Genomic DNA, 17,287 nt, shown 5'->3' on the forward strand with positions numbered 1-17,287 from the left:
AGATTCTCTATGGAAAGGAAATACGAACTGAAAATAGACCTTCATTTAAACAGGGGAATTACATGAACAATGTAATGCACAGTTACCTAAACTTAAGCAAAGTAAAATAGGGTTTTCCCTACTGTTTCAAAAAGTTTCAATATTTTTTTATTTCAAAGAACGAACCAGTTGGTTAGGATATTTTAGCTATACAGGCATACCTCGGAGGTATTGCAGATTTGGTTCCAGACCACAACGGTAAAGCAAATATCACAATCAAGTTAGTTGCACAAACTAGTTGGTTTCTGGATGTACATAGAAGTTATGTTTAAACTAGTAAGTATGCAATAGCATTATGTCAAAAAAGGTACATACCTTAATTAAAAAGTACTTCATCGCTAAAAAATGCTAACCATCGTCTGAGCCTTCAGCGAGTCATAATCGTTTCACAATAGTAACATCAAAGATCATTGATCAAAGATCACTGTAACAAATATAATAATATAGTAATATTGAAAAAGTCTGAAATACTATGAGAATTACTACATGTGACCTAGTGACACTAAGTGAGCGAATGCTGTCGGAAAAAGGGCGCCAATAGACTTGCTCAATGCAGGGTTGCCACAAACCTTCAATTTGTAAAAATCACAGTATCTGCGAAGTGCAATAAAACGAGGTATGCCTGTAGAGATATTCTGATTCTAGCACTGCATAAATTTCACCCACAGAGAAACATTGAATTGCTTTATTTTCTAAGGCTCTAAAACCAAAAGGAGTTGGATTCTAACTAACAGTGAAGTACTTCATAGGTTGATGTTGAGAGTGCAGAAATGAGAAAAAATATTACTGTGCATGTGTAGAATACACAGCAGCCCTGGAGACAGGGCAGCCATGTTGCAGGGGATGCAGTGAGCACCCATCCCCACCGTCGCCTCTCAAGTGACTGCAGACGTCCCAGCACTAGTGGACATCGGCTTCAAGAGCACTCATTGCCTGGTTGAGCTCGAGGTGTTCAATGGGAGACCCAGAGAGGAGAGTGTTCCCACCCTGCTTAGTTTGGCACAATTTTTAGTGAGCATTAAAGTAATATTTCAGCACTACATACAGTGCTGGTTGTATATTTCACCTGAATAATATGTTACCTGTTAAAAGAACCATGACCCCACAGATAGTATTACAAGACTTCTAATCTGATGTAGGTTGCTGTTATACCTGAATTTATACACAGTTGTATGATTTAATGACCAGAATGATATTTGGGATCTGCAGTGTTGGTAGTCCTCCCAAAATATTTCCAAGTTGGCATGATAGAGCATGTAGTTGGAAGCATTTGGCTTTTTTGTCTGTTTGTTTTTGGCCATGCCATGCGGCTTGCAGGATCTCAGTTCCCCAACCACGGATTGAACCCGGGCCACGGCAGTGAAAGCCCGGAATCCTAACCATTAGGCCACCAGGAAACTCCCTGGAAGCATTTGTTTTTATTCTCCTCTCTTTTTAAGGGAATATAGGTTTCCCAGGAGGTGAGGAAAAAGCCTTCTTGGCCTTCTTACCCTTTCTTCCCTATATCCAATAGCTCATCAAGCTGTTTAGTATAGAAAGCAGTGCTTGGAGGGATGGCCGTGCTAGCAAGAATGTTTACACAAAAGCATTAATAGCTGATTGTGTTTCAGATCCACTGTTTTACTCTGGCTTACAGGAGGGAGCCGTTAATATTAGTTCTCATGTGTTTGTGTGCCTGGGACTCACTGGGGATTTTGTTTAAAATGAGAATTTACAAGCTACATCAAAGTCCCTTTCCCCAGAGATTATAAAACCTGGGGTTCAGGAAATGTCATTGCATTTTAAACTCCACATCTACACCATTGGTACTTGGTCTTGGCCAGATGTCACAACCACCTGAGGAACTAACAGTGAATGAATGAACTTTCCCTTAGAAATTCCAATTCAGATGCTCAGGGGTGGAGCCCAGCTGCATTTTATGGGAGTCCACCAGTGTATCTGAGGTATGGCCGGGGTTGAGAAAAACTGCTCCATAATAAAACTGCACAGGTCATAGAATAAAGCTGAGTAAGGAGAGCACTGACTGCATTTCCAAAGAATCCAGGTGAGGAGGAAGGGAGGGGATCATGTCAAACATGAAGTGTATGAAAGTAAGTCTCCAGCTCAGAAAACAGTTTTCCACTTGTTATGCAGATATTTTAATGTTGTGTATGTATAATCAGTTTGCTTAAGCCATAGCTAAGGTTTCTCATTTACATGAGAAAGTTTTGCTCCTTCTTCCATTGTACTTAGGATATTGAGATGACTTCCTGTGTATAAAATTCTTTTGGGAGTAAGTAATAATACCACTGGGTAGAGACTCATAATGTAGCGGCCTGAAAAAGCGTCTATTAAATAGTGGCCCAAACCTACTCAGTCCTCTGCAGTGCAGTCTACTTATGGTCCAGTGTCTGTCATGGTATATTAACCTTGACTAGGGAAACGGGAACATTGGTCCTTGTTTCCTAGCTGTCTAGAAATGACATAAAAGTTAAAAAATCCTGTCTTTTTTTCTTCATGTAAAGTTAATTTTCTGAGAGATAAATTAAGGAACCTAATTAGCTTTTAGGCAAGACTAACAGGAATTGGAGTTATTACTGAAGAGATCTGTGACACTTTAGAATAGTTATGTAGATGTGTGTGCTGCAGTGTATGTAATTCCTTTGTGACACAGACATTTAATAATCTTTTTAACAGAGAATAATGTTATGTTGAAATTCACCATTCAATATTGCTATTTTAAAATATTCCCTAAAGGATTTCAGCCATTAATTTTTTTAATAAAATAAGTGATTCTACATTATATCATTATTATATCATTATTGTTATTATTTCTTTTCATCTGAAAATTGGTTGAAGTTTTAAACATCAAGAAAAGAAAAAAATGCATAGTTCTCTAAGTTATTATGTCAGGGACAGTATAATATTTTCCGATTCTTACCTTGTTAAATGCTGTTTTTGGTATGCAAATTTTGAAGATTTCTCGGCATCAGATAATGTTGGAAATAGTACATCTTTTAAGAAAATCTTTGCACACTATAATCTTTTATATAAGAGACATCTTTTACAAGAATATAGACTTATAAATGACCAGATTTTATCTTGGCCTTTTCTATCTTCAACAGAGCATCAAGAAGAAAAATACGAACAAGCAGGAGATGAGTACGTACCTGAGGTTCATCGTCTCCCGCATGAAAGAGAGGGTGAGTCCTGTAAGGGGGGCTCTCAGAATCGCCCAGAATATATTTCACTCTGGCTTACTCCTTAAAAGTTAGTGACTGACAAGGAATAGAGCAGTATGAGGGGTGGAAACCACTGCTGTCCCGTTTCTTTTGTGCAGTAAATAGTTCTATAAAAGGCTTTTAAATTTGTTTTGTCTTTGTTTTCAACTCAGGCATTTCTTTAGCTGTATTAGATTAGAAACATTTATATTTTAAAATTCCATTTATCAGAATGAACATATTCATTGATAATTAGTGTTTAAAATGAAATTGAATTTTCCAAAATAACTGTTCTTTCTATTCAAACCTTAAGGAATGCCACATTAAACTATAGTGCATGTACATTTTTCATTAAGTTCTAAAGTACTTGTTGTTTAGAAATTGATGTTTTACCCCTCTCTCTAGCCACGTTTAAACTGATGTGTCTCATGACCTTTCAGGCTATTGACCTTAATAAAAAGGGGAAGGACAACAAACACCCCATGTACCGGCGGCTGGTGCACTCGGCGGTCGACGTCCCTGCCATTCAGGAGGTAAAGCTCCCTGACAGCACAGCCCTGGTCGTGCACCTGCCGCCCTCCTGCCTGAGCAGCTGCCCTTGTGAATGGCATGCACTCCCTCTAGTGCTCTTTAGGGGTCATCTTTTAAGAGGCTTGGTTTTCAGCAGCCTGTTGATTCTTGACACTTGCTGCTTAAAGAAAATGTATTGTAGCCTGGTCAGTGTAATGTTCCAGATGTAATTAACATGTGGATGTGGTTTCCTAGTTTCAGAAGCAGTACTTAGGAGTTTCTCTCAAGGAAAGATTAGAACATAGAACTGATCTAGGATCTTGGGAAACACAATGACATGCACTCGAACAAAACAGTTTTAACTAGAAAACTTTATCCTTCTTTAATGAAGTTCTTATTTTTACCTACTCTAGCTGAGGATTGTTAATGGGTTTGTTAATATTTAATTACAAATTGCAGTAAAATGCAGTGAACACTTTGACCTGTTTCCAATTAGCTTTGCAGATTTATTAATTCTGTACCTATGTATCGTTTTGAAGTTTTAAAATCTTATGGTTGGCCATAATAGGGAGACCATAGGAATAATTTAAAATCATCTTACTCCTTTCTTAATCTGCTTAATAGCTGAGGAAGAATGAAGGTGTATTATTTCAGTGGAAGAAAGGGATAAATGAAGGTTGTTCATAAAAACGAGCAATTTAAATTTTACCTCCTACCCCTAGATTGTGTGGCTTCAGGCATAGCCTCTTTTCCTAACTCTGAGCCTCTGAGAACAATGAAGAACTCAGCTGCCCTTCCTGCCCTCTCCCTGTGTGGCCCCTCCCCACGTTCTGCAATCTGATCCTGTTGGGTCCATGGAGCACACTGGCTGGGCTGATGGTGCCTTGTTAGCAAGTGCTGACCATGAGCGGAAGCACCATAAAGAAAATGAAGAGGAAGACATGATTTTCATGCTTTCAGGAGCTTACAGTCCAGACCAAAATACGAGCTATGATGGTGCTTGGGGACTGTGGGGTGCGGTTGTCCCCACCTGGGTATAGGCAGGTAGCCTGGGAGCGCTGCACAATGCCAAGGCCTGAGCACCTGCGAGCCCAAGGCCATGAGAAGTTCAGGGTGGAGTTCAGATATCAATATTCATAAAAGTGCCCTGTGACCCTTGATGCCAGACAGAACCATCATTTGCCTTGGTGCATATAGGACCTCCTAGGACTTTAAAATTGTTTATACATCAGCACCTAATCCCAATTCAGAATTACAACCGTATCTTCTTTGTGATAACGGTAAACTGTCACAGAGGCTAACAGCTCTTTCTTCTTTCAATTTTTATTCTCTTGAGTTATAAAAATAGTAGATATGTAGTTAGGGTCTCATCAACCCCACTGACCAAAGCTTTCGTTATTTACAGTGCTTAGCAGCAGCTTTTTTAATTACAGAATGAGGTGTTCACGCTGCAGAGTTCATACTAGTAAATAAATATCGGGGACAACGTGGCTGCAGGATGTTGGCTCTGCATACTTCACCATCCTGTAATAGTCTAACTGCAGACGGAGTTGTGGGTTTCTTTTACGCACATTCTGTCAGTACCATGGGACACAGGAGTAGTCGTAATGTCATTCTGGAAAATTTGCCTGTTTCCTACACTCTAACGCTGTAATGCTGACAGGTGTTTTCACCATTAACCCTTTGCCATTTTGTTGTTTTCCCTCTGCAGAAAGTGAACGAAGGGAAGTACCGAAGTTACGAAGAGTTCAAAGCTGATGCTCAATTGCTTCTCCACAACACAGTGATTTTCTATGGAGGTTGAATATTTTTTGTTTTTTTCTTTTGTATAGTTTTTTAAAATTCATACCATTTACATTCCATGTTGAAAAATATCTTATATAAAATATTACATTAAAACAATACCTGAATGATCTGTAAGTAATAATGTTAGGGTTTAAACTTAAAAATATTTGGTAATGGAGTTATAGCTTATAGAATTGACTGGCCAAAAGCAGAACTCTAGTTACACTAAGTAATATTCATAGTTTTATATATAAACTTAGTTGAAAGGCTTTTTATAAGCACTTTGATTGCTTTTGATTTTCTGCATTAATATCCCCTCATTCAAAAGTAATGAAAGAGGTCCCTCTGTACCTAGAGTATTATGTTACATTGGATATAAAATTAAAGCTGCTGATAGCGTTTTCTTTTACTGCCTTAATTTTATTTTAAATATACATTTTTTGTTTTAAATGGTATGTGTCCACTTTTGTTAAAAATGAAAGAAAATTTAAATGGCTGTATTAATTTTGATAGTCTTGTGTTTCTAGATCACTGGTAATAGATACCTGTCTTTAATTACAGCAGACAGTGAGCAAGCTGACATAGCAAGGATGCTCTATAAAGACACATGTCATGAGGTACTATCCATGCCTAATAACTAAACTCTTGCTATATTCCACATTAATCTATTTCAGAATTCCACTCTGATATGTACATTTTAATTTTGCCATTTTCTTTAAATATAATTTTATGTCCATGTATGACATACATGGGAAATAACGCAAACAGAAGGGGAAGAATTCTGGCAGAACTATTTTCAGAGAAATCCTGGGAGTTAGATTTAGTTACTAAGTAACTTCTACTAGTTAGAAGAAAAGGAAACTTTGTTCTCTCCTCTTTAATTACCCTAAAGAGTATTAGTTATATAACTACATGTAAATGTGCTGCACTGGGCAGGCACTCAATAAACATTACCCTCTGCGAATGAAAGGTTCAAATTTGAGTTCTTACTACACTACACAGGCAAAAAAGCATCCAAACAACAGCATGCATATTTATACAATAAATGAAATATATATTTAGGGAAGGATTTTTTGGGTGGTCTTTCTTATTTGAAACACTCATCTATAACCATACTATCTTTGCAAAAGCATCTCAATTTATATAAAAAGTTTTGTTTCTTGATTCCATTTCACATATGACTTTTTAAAAATTCGTTAAACATGTTTATTGAGTGTCTACTATGTGCTGTGTTAGGAGGAATAAAATGGGGATCAGGATGCTGGCTTCCTGCTCATACAGTTGTATTCTGAAGAGGGAGACTCAAGAAAAGGACAGACAAAATAGGTTTCTTTACAAGTTATAAAAAAAATGTTATGAAAGAAAATAACACTAAGAGAATGAGGCAAAGTAGGGACTGCTTTTATTGGTAGCGGATATTTTATATGGGTAGATCAAGAGACATTTCTGAGGAAATAGCCTTTAATCTGAGTGCTGAACTGGAAAGGTATCAGTGAGGCTGGGGAAGCAGAGGTCAGATGCAGTGGTCCCCTAAGGAATCTGTCCTCTATTCCAAGTGCAATCTGGGACCTTCGGGAGGTTCCAAGAAGAAAGTGGCAGGCTCTTCTGGTATTATTCATTGGAAAATTAGAATTTTAAGCTTAAGGAACAAACCTGGAGACTGTATACATGAAAGAGAATGTTAATTTGCATGGATCTATTTTATATAGTTTTATGCATGTGTGTATTTTATGTAGGCTAAATAGTTGATTTTCTTCTTCAGCTGGATGAATTACAACTTTGCAAGAATTGCTTCTATTTATCAAATGCTCGTCCTGACAATTGGTTCTGCTATCCTTGTGTATGTAAAATTTTGAGATTTTTTTTTTAACCTCTTAAGTGTCTGATGTCTTATTTCCAATTTGCTTGAAGATTATAATCCTTCTAAATATTTTTCTTTGTGTCATAGTATGTATGGTTTTAATGAGTATAAAAACTGAAACATGGAGGAAACAACTTGGGATCAGTATCCATTTCTGACTTTAAAATGAGGACCCTCAAGAGTAGGAATAAACATTGAATCCCTTAATACATAAAGTAAAAATTTGCTTTTCCTCTCATTCTCTCACAAGAAATCTAAGTCTTTATATATACTTATAGCTGTGTGATTTCCCCTAAAATGGCATGATTTCAAGGAGTGTTCCAGGGGCAGTCGCCCACCGCTGGCCATGGTGTAAGAGCCTGCCTGAGAGCCCCTATTCTCCGAGATATTGGTGTGCTCCTCAGTCACTTGAGGGTCTCATTAAAGTTTGCATCTCCGACTTGATAGATCGGGAGGAAGGCCTAAAATTCTCCCATTTCTTATAGGCTCCCAGGGTTGGACTGTATTTCATGAAGCAAAGTTAGGGTGTTCTGTTTGCCACTGTTACACTGCTGGCTTCATTCCAGATGCCACAGGCTATGAAGAGATTCTTTTCACTGTCTTTTCTGCGAAATGAAGGTCCACATTGCTTATGCAAATTTTAATTTTTTTGGTGTTTTTCTTGGAGGCAAAATCAGTCAATCCTGGGGTGGGGGTAAATTCTGTGTGCTTAGGAGTTAGAAAAAAAATATTTTCAAAATTATGGATTATGCTTGACTGAGTAGTTCAGTATTAATGATATTCTTGTATTTAATACTTTAAAAGTAGTATGACAAGGTAAAACATTTTATTTCCAGATACCTAATCATGAACTGGTTTGGGCTAAAATGAAAGGTTTTGGATTCTGGCCGGCCAAAGTCATGCAGAAAGAGGACAATCAGGTTGACGTCCGCTTCTTCGGTCACCACCACCAGAGGTAAATCATGTGCAGCATCACCCCTGGGCCTCCAGGAGTCGTGGGGGGCGCCCAGTCCTGCTTTACCAGTGCTCTGTGGGCTTTGCCATTAGAAACTGTGTGAACTGTATTTCATTTTATTTTTTTATGAATTTATTTATTGTATTTATTTATTTTTGGCTGCGTTGGGTCTTTGTTGCTGTGCGCAGGCTTTCTCTAGTTGCAGCGAGCAGGGGCTACTCTTTGTTTCGGTGCATGGGCTTCTCATTGCGGTGGCTTCTCTTGTTGCAGAGCACAGGCTCTAGGCGTGCGGGCTTCAGTAGTTGTGGCATGTGGGCTCAGTAGTTGTGGCATGTGGGCTCAGTAGTTATGGCATGTGGGCTCAGTAGTTATGGTGCACGGGCTCAGTTGCTCCGCGGCATGTGGGACCTTCCCGGACCAGGGCTTGAGCCCGTGTCCCCTGCGTTGGCAGGTGGATTCTTAACCACTGTGCCACCAGGGAAGCCCTGAAGTGTATTTTAAATTAAAAAACAAATCAGCACATAACTTGACTGGGCACCTAACAGTGCTTTCTATACATGGTATTTCTAGGTGTATTTCAGATAATGGTTACTAAACAGGACAGTTTCAATAGCTGACTGTTGAGTTCAGAAGCGTGTTAATGGTGGGATTGAATCCATATTAGGAGTTAAGTGGAAGGTTTCTCAGGATGTGTTCATTTCATAGAATTGTAATATCATTACGGTAGTTTCAACCGTACTTTCAAGGTTCTGTCAAAGCCATAGACAAAAATAATCAACTCAGGAGTACAGGAGAGTGTCGATGTTATGATCTAAGAATGTACATGAGGGAAAAATTTGACTTAGTTTTTTGAATTTCATTAAATAAACAGTTAATTTAGAAAAATGAAGAATTCAGTTATTTTTAAAAAACATACTACTAGATGAGAACAATCTGATAATCAGAATTTTCCTATATTTTCTTTTTTCACTAATTTTAAAACAACTTTATAGTATCTTCAACCGTGAGTGGTATTTTATTAATAATATGAGTTTGTTTTATATCATTCAGTATATACTGTGCAGAAAATATTTTAAAAGAATAATTGAGCTGATTTACTTGGGTCCTTAGAGTAAGTTTGTCATCTGAAGAGGGAATTAAAACAGAAAATTACATTTCCAGAGTCTTCTTCCCCCAGACTTCTAATTTCTTGGAAGATTTTATCTAAAAAAATTATGGACAGATGGGACTCTAAGGACTTTATTTTAGAAAATAAAAGATCTACAATTTTACTATAAATACAGTTTTATTATGAATCTTTTTCATTTGCTTTTCCTGGTTACAATATAGCAGCAAGATATTTCAAGTGAATGATGGGGACATACCTTAAAAATGATACTCTATCATGTTAGAATAATTGATATATTAAAAAATGAACTCTATAAAAATAATAGTTTTAATTACTTAAGCAACATGTTATATACCAAGAAGAGATGGCCTATAAGGGCCCCCAGCTACAAGTTTTCATTAGTAAATACTTTTTTAAAACTATTGTAAACATTTTTTAGTGTGCCATTCAGTGGCATTAAATACCACATTGTTATGCAGAGATCACTATGAATAAATACAATAAATATTCTTTAGCCATTTTATCATGTCTCTACACTTAGGTGGGAGAAAAAAAATTTAAGCAAATAAATGATTTTGGACTAGTCCCTCTGTATGCTCACACCAGAACATGCTGCTCCCTCCCTAGACCCTGAACCCTGAGCAGGTTGTAATGTTCAGGGAGCAGATGCCTGTGGTCCTGGTAAGTACAGGCAGGGTTTTCATAGGGTATGCAGGGTTCTTCCTGTCAGAGGAAAAAAAGTAGCTGATAGGGTCTGACTGTCAGCAGGGCTAAATCTTCTGCTGCCTGTAGTTGGAGGGAGCAATGGCACAGGGAAGAAAGAAAGGGGACATTTTGGGTTCATTTGCCATCATATCACTGAGCCATTTTATTGTGCATATATTCAGAGAATTCCGGATTGACAGATGTGTAGGTATAGCCAGATTCGATTTTACCTCTTTTTATTAAACTTACTGTAAAATTGTGGGGTGCAGTTTGCCTTTTATTTTTAGTGTAGGTCAGATTGCATGCTCAGTGATACTCTTTAAAACTGAAATCTGATTATCTACAATAATGGAGATGATTAAGAGAGAATAGGAATGTTTTTATGAATTGCATTGAGATGTAAGTCTCATGTTAAGAATAGATTCAGTTGATTAAATCAGTAGATTAAATTCAGTAGATTAAAGGCAGTGGCCATGTATGTAGAAGTGCCAACCTAATAATTAGGCACAGTGAGGACCCGCACTGGGTTCCAGCTGGTAGTAGATAAATGAATAAATTCAATAAATTCAATAGATTAAATAGATTCAATAGACTAAATATATCCAAGGGGATAAGATTCTCTCCTAGGTCACAAGTTGATTCCAGGTAGTCAGCACTGCTTATAACAGAAATCTCTCTCAAAAAACATACTGGTTTTAAAAAGTGTTTTAACTTTTATTGATTGACTGGTATGTAATAGGTGCTCAATAAATGTTTGTTGACTGAAAGAGTAAATATAATATAAATACAAGATCTAATGGTAAGGAACTCTTCCACAAGCAAAATTTTATTTGCACTCTTTTTCAAAGTGTAGTTTACTTTGGTTTCTAATAAAGCACTGTCAGATGATACTGTTAATGTAATATTTATAAATAAGTTCAAATTTAACAATTTCAGTTACCATTACCATATAACTATGGATTATTATATATTTAAAATGTGCTTTTAAATTCTAAAGCAAACAGCTTAGTTTGTACAAGCAAATTAGAAGTCTACATTTTTGGCTTTAGGCATATGTGCCGGGATTCAGTAAGATCCCTTCAGAACAGTCATAGGTCTAGTATTTCTGAAACTCCTAATAAGACTGAAAAGAGCAAATCTTTATATTCATAGTGCTGGATCCCAGCTTGTACCCTGTGCTCTAGAAAATGTCATACTAACTGTGGCTCACATGTCCTTATATTTTCTTATTTCATTTGTGACATCCCTTCTGCCTAGAAGTCCTCCCCTCATATGGTCCCCTGTTTAAATCTTACTCCTCCTTCAAGATGGAGCCCAAATGAAACCTGTGACCACTTACAGCCAAATGAAACCCTCTTCCTCTCCAGAGTACCCCAGAGTCACCTCAACTCTGTGCTGCACTGTTTTATCATTGTTTCTCAGTTAAAGGCAGTGGCAATGTATATAGAAGTGCCAACCTAATAAATTAGGCGCAGTGAGGACCCTCACTGGGTTCCAGCTGCTAATAATAGCTTTCCTTAACCCCATTTTGGCAGCACCTCTGCCAGCTGTCAAATGAGGTGGGAACAGTCAGTCATAGGTCCCATGCACTGTATGCTTTGTGGTGCCTTCCACTGGCACATGGTAAGCCCTGGTTGAGTTGGATACTAATTTAAGTCCAGTCAAGCAATTAGCACCCAGGAAAATTTTCTTAAATTTCTAGCATTCTTCCCAATAGAACCAAATGTAGTTTTAGATCAACTTATGTGTTCGCAGTTGAGTACTTGGTTGCTGAATGATACAAACGGTTTTCCATTTGTTGGTCATGGTTCATCTGATGAATAGGGATGTGATGACTTACTAGATAATAGTTGTTTGTATGTAAGTGTCTCATGAAAATTTCTGGGCATTTACAAATGATTCTATAGTTCTAACATGCAAATAGCTAGATTTTGAATAATTTACAGTATTCAAAACAATGAGATATTGTACATTTTAAAAAGAGCTGTGAGTCACTCCCATTCTGAGAACTTTGCCTTGATGACTGTGAAAAACAAATGTTACTTCACCTATTTTCTACTTGGTAAGAGTTTTTATTCAAGCCACAAATTGTATTTTACAATTGATAGAGTTTCTACCATTTTGGAAATTTCTTCTTCTTTTTTTTTGATGTGGACCATTTTTAAAGTCTTTATCGAATTTGTTAAAATATTGCTTCTGTTTTATGTTTTGGGTTTTTGGCCACGAGGCATGTGGAATCTTAGCTCCCCGTGTGTTGGAAGGCCAAGTCTCAACCACTGGACGGCCAGGGAAGTCCCTCCCATTTTGGAAATTTCTAAGCATCCCTTTCAATGTTGTTCACAGGGCCTGGATTCCTTCTGAAAACATACAGGACATCACAGTCAACGTTCACCGGCTGCATGTTAAGCGCAGTATGGGCTGGAAGAAGGCCTGTGATGAGCTGGAGCTGCATCAGCGCTTCCTTCGTGAAGGGAGGTTTTGGAAGTCTAAGAATGAGGACCGAGGGGAGGAGGAGGCAGAATCCAGCATCTCCTCTACCAGTAATGAGCAGGTGAGAGGCGCCAGTGAGAGCCTGTCGGTTCTTGTTCTGAATGTGCAGGTGTCAGCGCACACTCCTCACTGGAATGAGCAGATTCTGACTTTCTTCTTCCTTTCGTGTAACATTTGTAAAGTGCTCTGCGAAAGAAACCAGAAACAGTTCCAATACAGGGAAGCCACCACCAACCCTGATCCTGACTCTACCAGCATATTAGCTCTTTCAAGCCCTCGGCCCAGAGGAATCATTCTGTGAGTGCCAACCACGTGGTCCTGAAAGAGCTAATGCGAAAGGGAACAAGTGCTCACCCCTGACCTGTGGTTCCCTGGCTAGTCTTAGCAGCAGAGAAGTGTTTCATAGTGTCGGGAATAATGTGCTGTTACTTTTATGATGCCCACAGCTAAAGGTCACTCAAGAACCGAGAACAAAGAAAGGACGACGTAATCAAAGTGTGGAACCCAAAAAAGAAGTAAGTTGCCTGCCTTGCAGTGTCCAGGTGGCAATTGAAACAGGAAATATTTTCACAGTTGTGATCAAGGCAGTGCTCCTCACAGGTCCTTGCGAAAAGCATTGCCGTCAGTCAACCTGTAGCAACCAAGATGGACCCAGTCTTCCCACTGTTCCCGTCATAGAGTAACACACGGGAGCTGCAAGTCTCCTTACCAGTTAAACAGCAGTGACCACGGCTGGCTAAGTGGGAGGGCACTTTGCTGTATTTTCTAGAACTCTGATATCTTCTCATAGTACTAATAAAAAACAAAGTGTTTATCCAACAAATCAATGAGGCCAACATTTAAAAACTGGAGGAAACTATGGCTGAGCTCAGCCTTTTAAAATTATATAATCCATGCATATTTTAAAATCAGGTGTAAATATGGGCAAAATCCTACCAGATATTCAGTGAGAAGTGGTTTAGGGTATTTGTTAAAGAATCTAAACCAATGAAGTGACTATAAATTGATAATGATTTTGTACGACAAATTTTTTTGTTTAGTCTGTTTTGAAAAGAAAAAACAATATTGATATGTAATTGTAAATGACGTTCCTGTTTAGAATTATTGTACCTACTAATTGCATGTGTTTTAAATTTTTAAAAATTAGTTTATTTTTAATTGTAAAATACACAAAACAATTTTCCATTTTCTTACATTGTGTTTGAACTGCAGTTTTTTATATGGCTATTTATGTATATCACTCTGCTTTTCTCCTAATAGAGCTTGCTCTTGAACTAGTGAATTCTATAGCACTTTCCTTATCCTTTAGGAACCAGAGCCTGAAACAGAAGCAGTAAGTTCCAGCCAGGAAATCCCCACGATGCCTCAGCCAATCGAAAAAGTTTCTGTATCAACTCAGACCAAGAAGTTAAGTGCCTCTTCACCAAGAATGCTGCATCGAAGCACCCAGACCACCAGTGACGGAGTGTGTCAAAGCATGTGCCACGACAAATACACCAAAATTTTCAATGACTTTAAAGACCGAATGAAGTCTGATCACAAGCGAGAAACTGAAAGAGTTGTACGAGAAGCTCTAGAAAAGGTAACGCAGCCTCCACTGCCAGTGTTGCCTTCAGACGTCTGGGCAGGATAAGTGAATAGTCTTCCTATTGTGGTTTAGCTTCTGTCACTGAGGCATCAACCAGGTAGCTGCTTTTTAAAACTAGGACTATAATAAAATATCTTTTTATAATATTTTAATTAACAGTAGCACTTTTCTCATCTAAAATATTTTATAGCCCTTAATGAAATAAAGGGAAGAGGTACATCAGTTAAGTAGAAACTATGTATTAAGGTTTTGCTTAATGGTCTGTGTAAATTATGAGCTGACATATTGTGGGTTAACTTTTTTTTTCATTTCAGCTGCGTTCTGAAATGGAAGAAGAAAAAAGACAAGCTGTAAATAAAGCTGTAGCAAATATGCAGGGTGAGATAGACAGAAAATGTAAGCAAGTAAAGGAAAAGTGTAAAGAAGAATTTGTAGAAGAAATCAAGAAGCTAGCAACCCAGCACAAACAACTAATTTCTCAGACCAAGAAGAAGCAGTGGGTAAATACCACTATTTTCTTAGAATCTGATTTCTAAAAAATATACCATAGGTATGATGAAAATTAATTCAGAAAGATATATATGGCATATGCAAAAATTACTCCTGAAATAAGTTCTGATGTGAAATTGTCAACTTTAATTAACTAAAAAAATTTTTTTAAAACTCCAGATCCCACATTACTGAGTATTGCTCAGGATTATTTTGTTAAATTGAGATTATGATACTTTGGGACATAACATATTTAGTATAACTGATTTATATAACTTTTCCATCTATGCAAGTATTTTATTTTGATAAGTGGGCTGGCCCTGACTTTTGCTGGTAACTCCTGACAGGTAATATCTAACTTGTAAAATTGTAAATGTAAGTATCGTAATAGCAAACTAAGGATTTTCAGATTTTACTGCACTTAACATTTATACATTAGATTCTAGTAAAGAAATCGATTACATTTACTTTATGATAGTAACATCTCACGGGTCTCTAACTTAACTGAAAAACTGACAAATGTTCATTTTTTATGTCCTGTTTGTGACTCCTATCTTCCGCTCAGATCAGCAGCTTCTGAGCATACAGATGTTTCTCTGCCAAATGACTGAGCTATGTGAACAAAGTTTTGTTCCCAAAAGCTCATAGCTTGCTTTTAATTTTGATGAATTACTGTATGAAGTTTTGTGATTCTTCATTTGATCCAGACTACATTCTGAAAAGAGTCTTTAAATATATGTAAATGTTTCATGAGGGAAAATAAACATTTTAAAATTTTTGATGAAGATTTGACAAGAAGGAAAAGAGAAACAGATATAACTTAGAAGAATATATGAAGATAACTTAGAAGGAAAAACAGATGAATGATGAAATATAAATATCACTAGATCGAATTATTAAGGTGTGCTCAAGATCTTATCAAGCAGAATGCCCCAACACCATGTCTGTAATTCTGTCTTCATGCAAAGATGAGAGAAAGCTAGAAAGTAGACACTAGACTTATAAGGGGAAGTTCCCATAAGTTTACTCATGAATCAAGGAAATGGGAAGAGGTGGCTAAAGAAAAGAATTATAATACTGCTTTTTATAACATTTTACCATTGATGAAATAGCTGAATTATTATACCTATTTGATTCCACATATAAATGATACCATGCGATATTTGACTTACTTTACTTAGCATAATACCCTTGAAGCCCATCCATGTTGTCCCAAAGGGCAGCATTTCCTTCCTAACGTGTGGCTGAATAACCTTCCAGTGTGTGTATGTGTGTGTGTGAGTGTAGTAGTATATATACATACATCACACTACGTTTTCCTTAATCTGTTCATCCACTGATGGACATGTAGGTTGTATATAGATATCTTGGCTATTGTGAATATGCTTCAGTGAACGTTGGAGCACAGATATCTTTTCGATACCCTGTTTTCATTTCCTTTGGGTAAATACCCAGAAATGGTATTGCTGGATAGTATGGTAGTTTTATTTTTAACTTTTTGAGGAACCTCCATACTATTTTCCATCATGGCTGCACCAGTTTACATTCCCACCAACAGTGCACAAGAGTTCCCTTTTCTCCAAATCCTCACCAACACTTGTCTTTTTTTATGATGGCCATTCTAACAGGTGTGAGGTGATATATCACTGATACTGATTAGCATTTCCCTGGTGATTGGTGATGTTGAGCTGTTTTTATGTATCTATTGGCCATTTGTATATCTTCCTTGGAAAAATATCAATTCAGGTCCTCTGCCTTTTTTTTTTTTTTTTTGTGGTACGCGGGCCTCTCACTGTTACAGCCTCTCCTGTTGCAGAGCACAGGCTCCGGACGCGCAGGCTCAGCGGCCATGGCTCGCTGGCCCAGCCGCTCCGTGGCATGTGGGATCTTCCCGGACCGGGGCACGAACCCGTGTCCCCTGCATCGGCAGGCGGACCCTCAACCACTGCGCCACCTCTCTGCCTATTTTTTGATTGGGTTATTGGGAGTTTTTTTTTTCCACTGAGTTGTATGAGTTCTTTATGTATTTTGGATATTAATCTCTTATGGGATATGTGGTTTGCAAATATTTTTTCCTATTCCAAGGTTGCCGTTTTATTTTGTTGATGGTTCTCTTTGATGTGCGGAATCTTTTTAGTTTGATGTAGCCCCACTTTTTGTTTTTACTTCTGTGGCCTTTGCTTTTGGTGTCAAACAAAAAAATCATTGCCGAGACCAATGTCCAGGAGCTTACCCCCTATGTTTTCTTCTAGGAGTTTTATGGTTTCAGGTCTTGAGTTAAAGTCTTTAATCTATTTTGAGTTGATTTTTGTGTATGGTGTAAGATAGCGGTCCAGTTTCATTCTTTTGCACGTCATTGCCCAAGTTTTCTCAATACCACTCACTGAAGAGACTATCCTTTCCCCATTGTATACTCTTGGCTTCTTTGTCATAAATTAATAGACCATGTTTGCATAGGTTTATTTCTGGGCTCTCTATTCCATTAATCTATGTGTCTGTTTTTTTTGGTTTGTTTTTTACATCTTTATTGGAGTATAATTGCTTTACAATGGTGTGT

The 17,287-nt window shown here is 37.6% G+C and overlaps 2 protein-coding genes across 2 annotated transcripts in view; one reads left to right on the forward strand and one right to left on the reverse strand.

Annotated features, from left to right (window-relative positions):
- ZMYND11 (zinc finger MYND-type containing 11) overlaps positions 1–17,287 on the forward strand; it is a 137,359-nt gene that overhangs the window by 103,595 nt on the left and 16,477 nt on the right. The window contains exons 6-15 of the mRNA XM_082647856.1: positions 3,144–3,221; positions 3,680–3,772; positions 5,461–5,548; positions 6,096–6,151; positions 7,297–7,374; positions 8,232–8,350; positions 12,507–12,714; positions 13,100–13,168; positions 13,963–14,235; positions 14,556–14,741. Coding sequence (XP_082503982.1) covers positions 3,144–3,221; positions 3,680–3,772; positions 5,461–5,548; positions 6,096–6,151; positions 7,297–7,374; positions 8,232–8,350; positions 12,507–12,714; positions 13,100–13,168; positions 13,963–14,235; positions 14,556–14,741 — 1,248 coding nt within the window. The remainder of the gene's footprint in view (positions 1–3,143; positions 3,222–3,679; positions 3,773–5,460; positions 5,549–6,095; positions 6,152–7,296; positions 7,375–8,231; positions 8,351–12,506; positions 12,715–13,099; positions 13,169–13,962; positions 14,236–14,555; positions 14,742–17,287) is intronic.
- Positions 12,751–17,287, reverse strand: part of DIP2C (disco interacting protein 2 homolog C) — a 401,012-nt gene continuing 396,475 nt past the window's right edge. Inside the window, exon 40 of the transcript XR_014296333.1 lies at positions 12,751–12,839. The gene's annotated coding sequence lies outside the window, so the exon portion shown is untranslated. The remainder of the gene's footprint in view (positions 12,840–17,287) is intronic.

Source organism: Grampus griseus, assembly GCF_964374135.1.
Source record: "Grampus griseus genome assembly, chromosome: 2".
Lineage (NCBI taxonomy): Eukaryota > Metazoa > Chordata > Mammalia > Artiodactyla > Delphinidae > Grampus > Grampus griseus.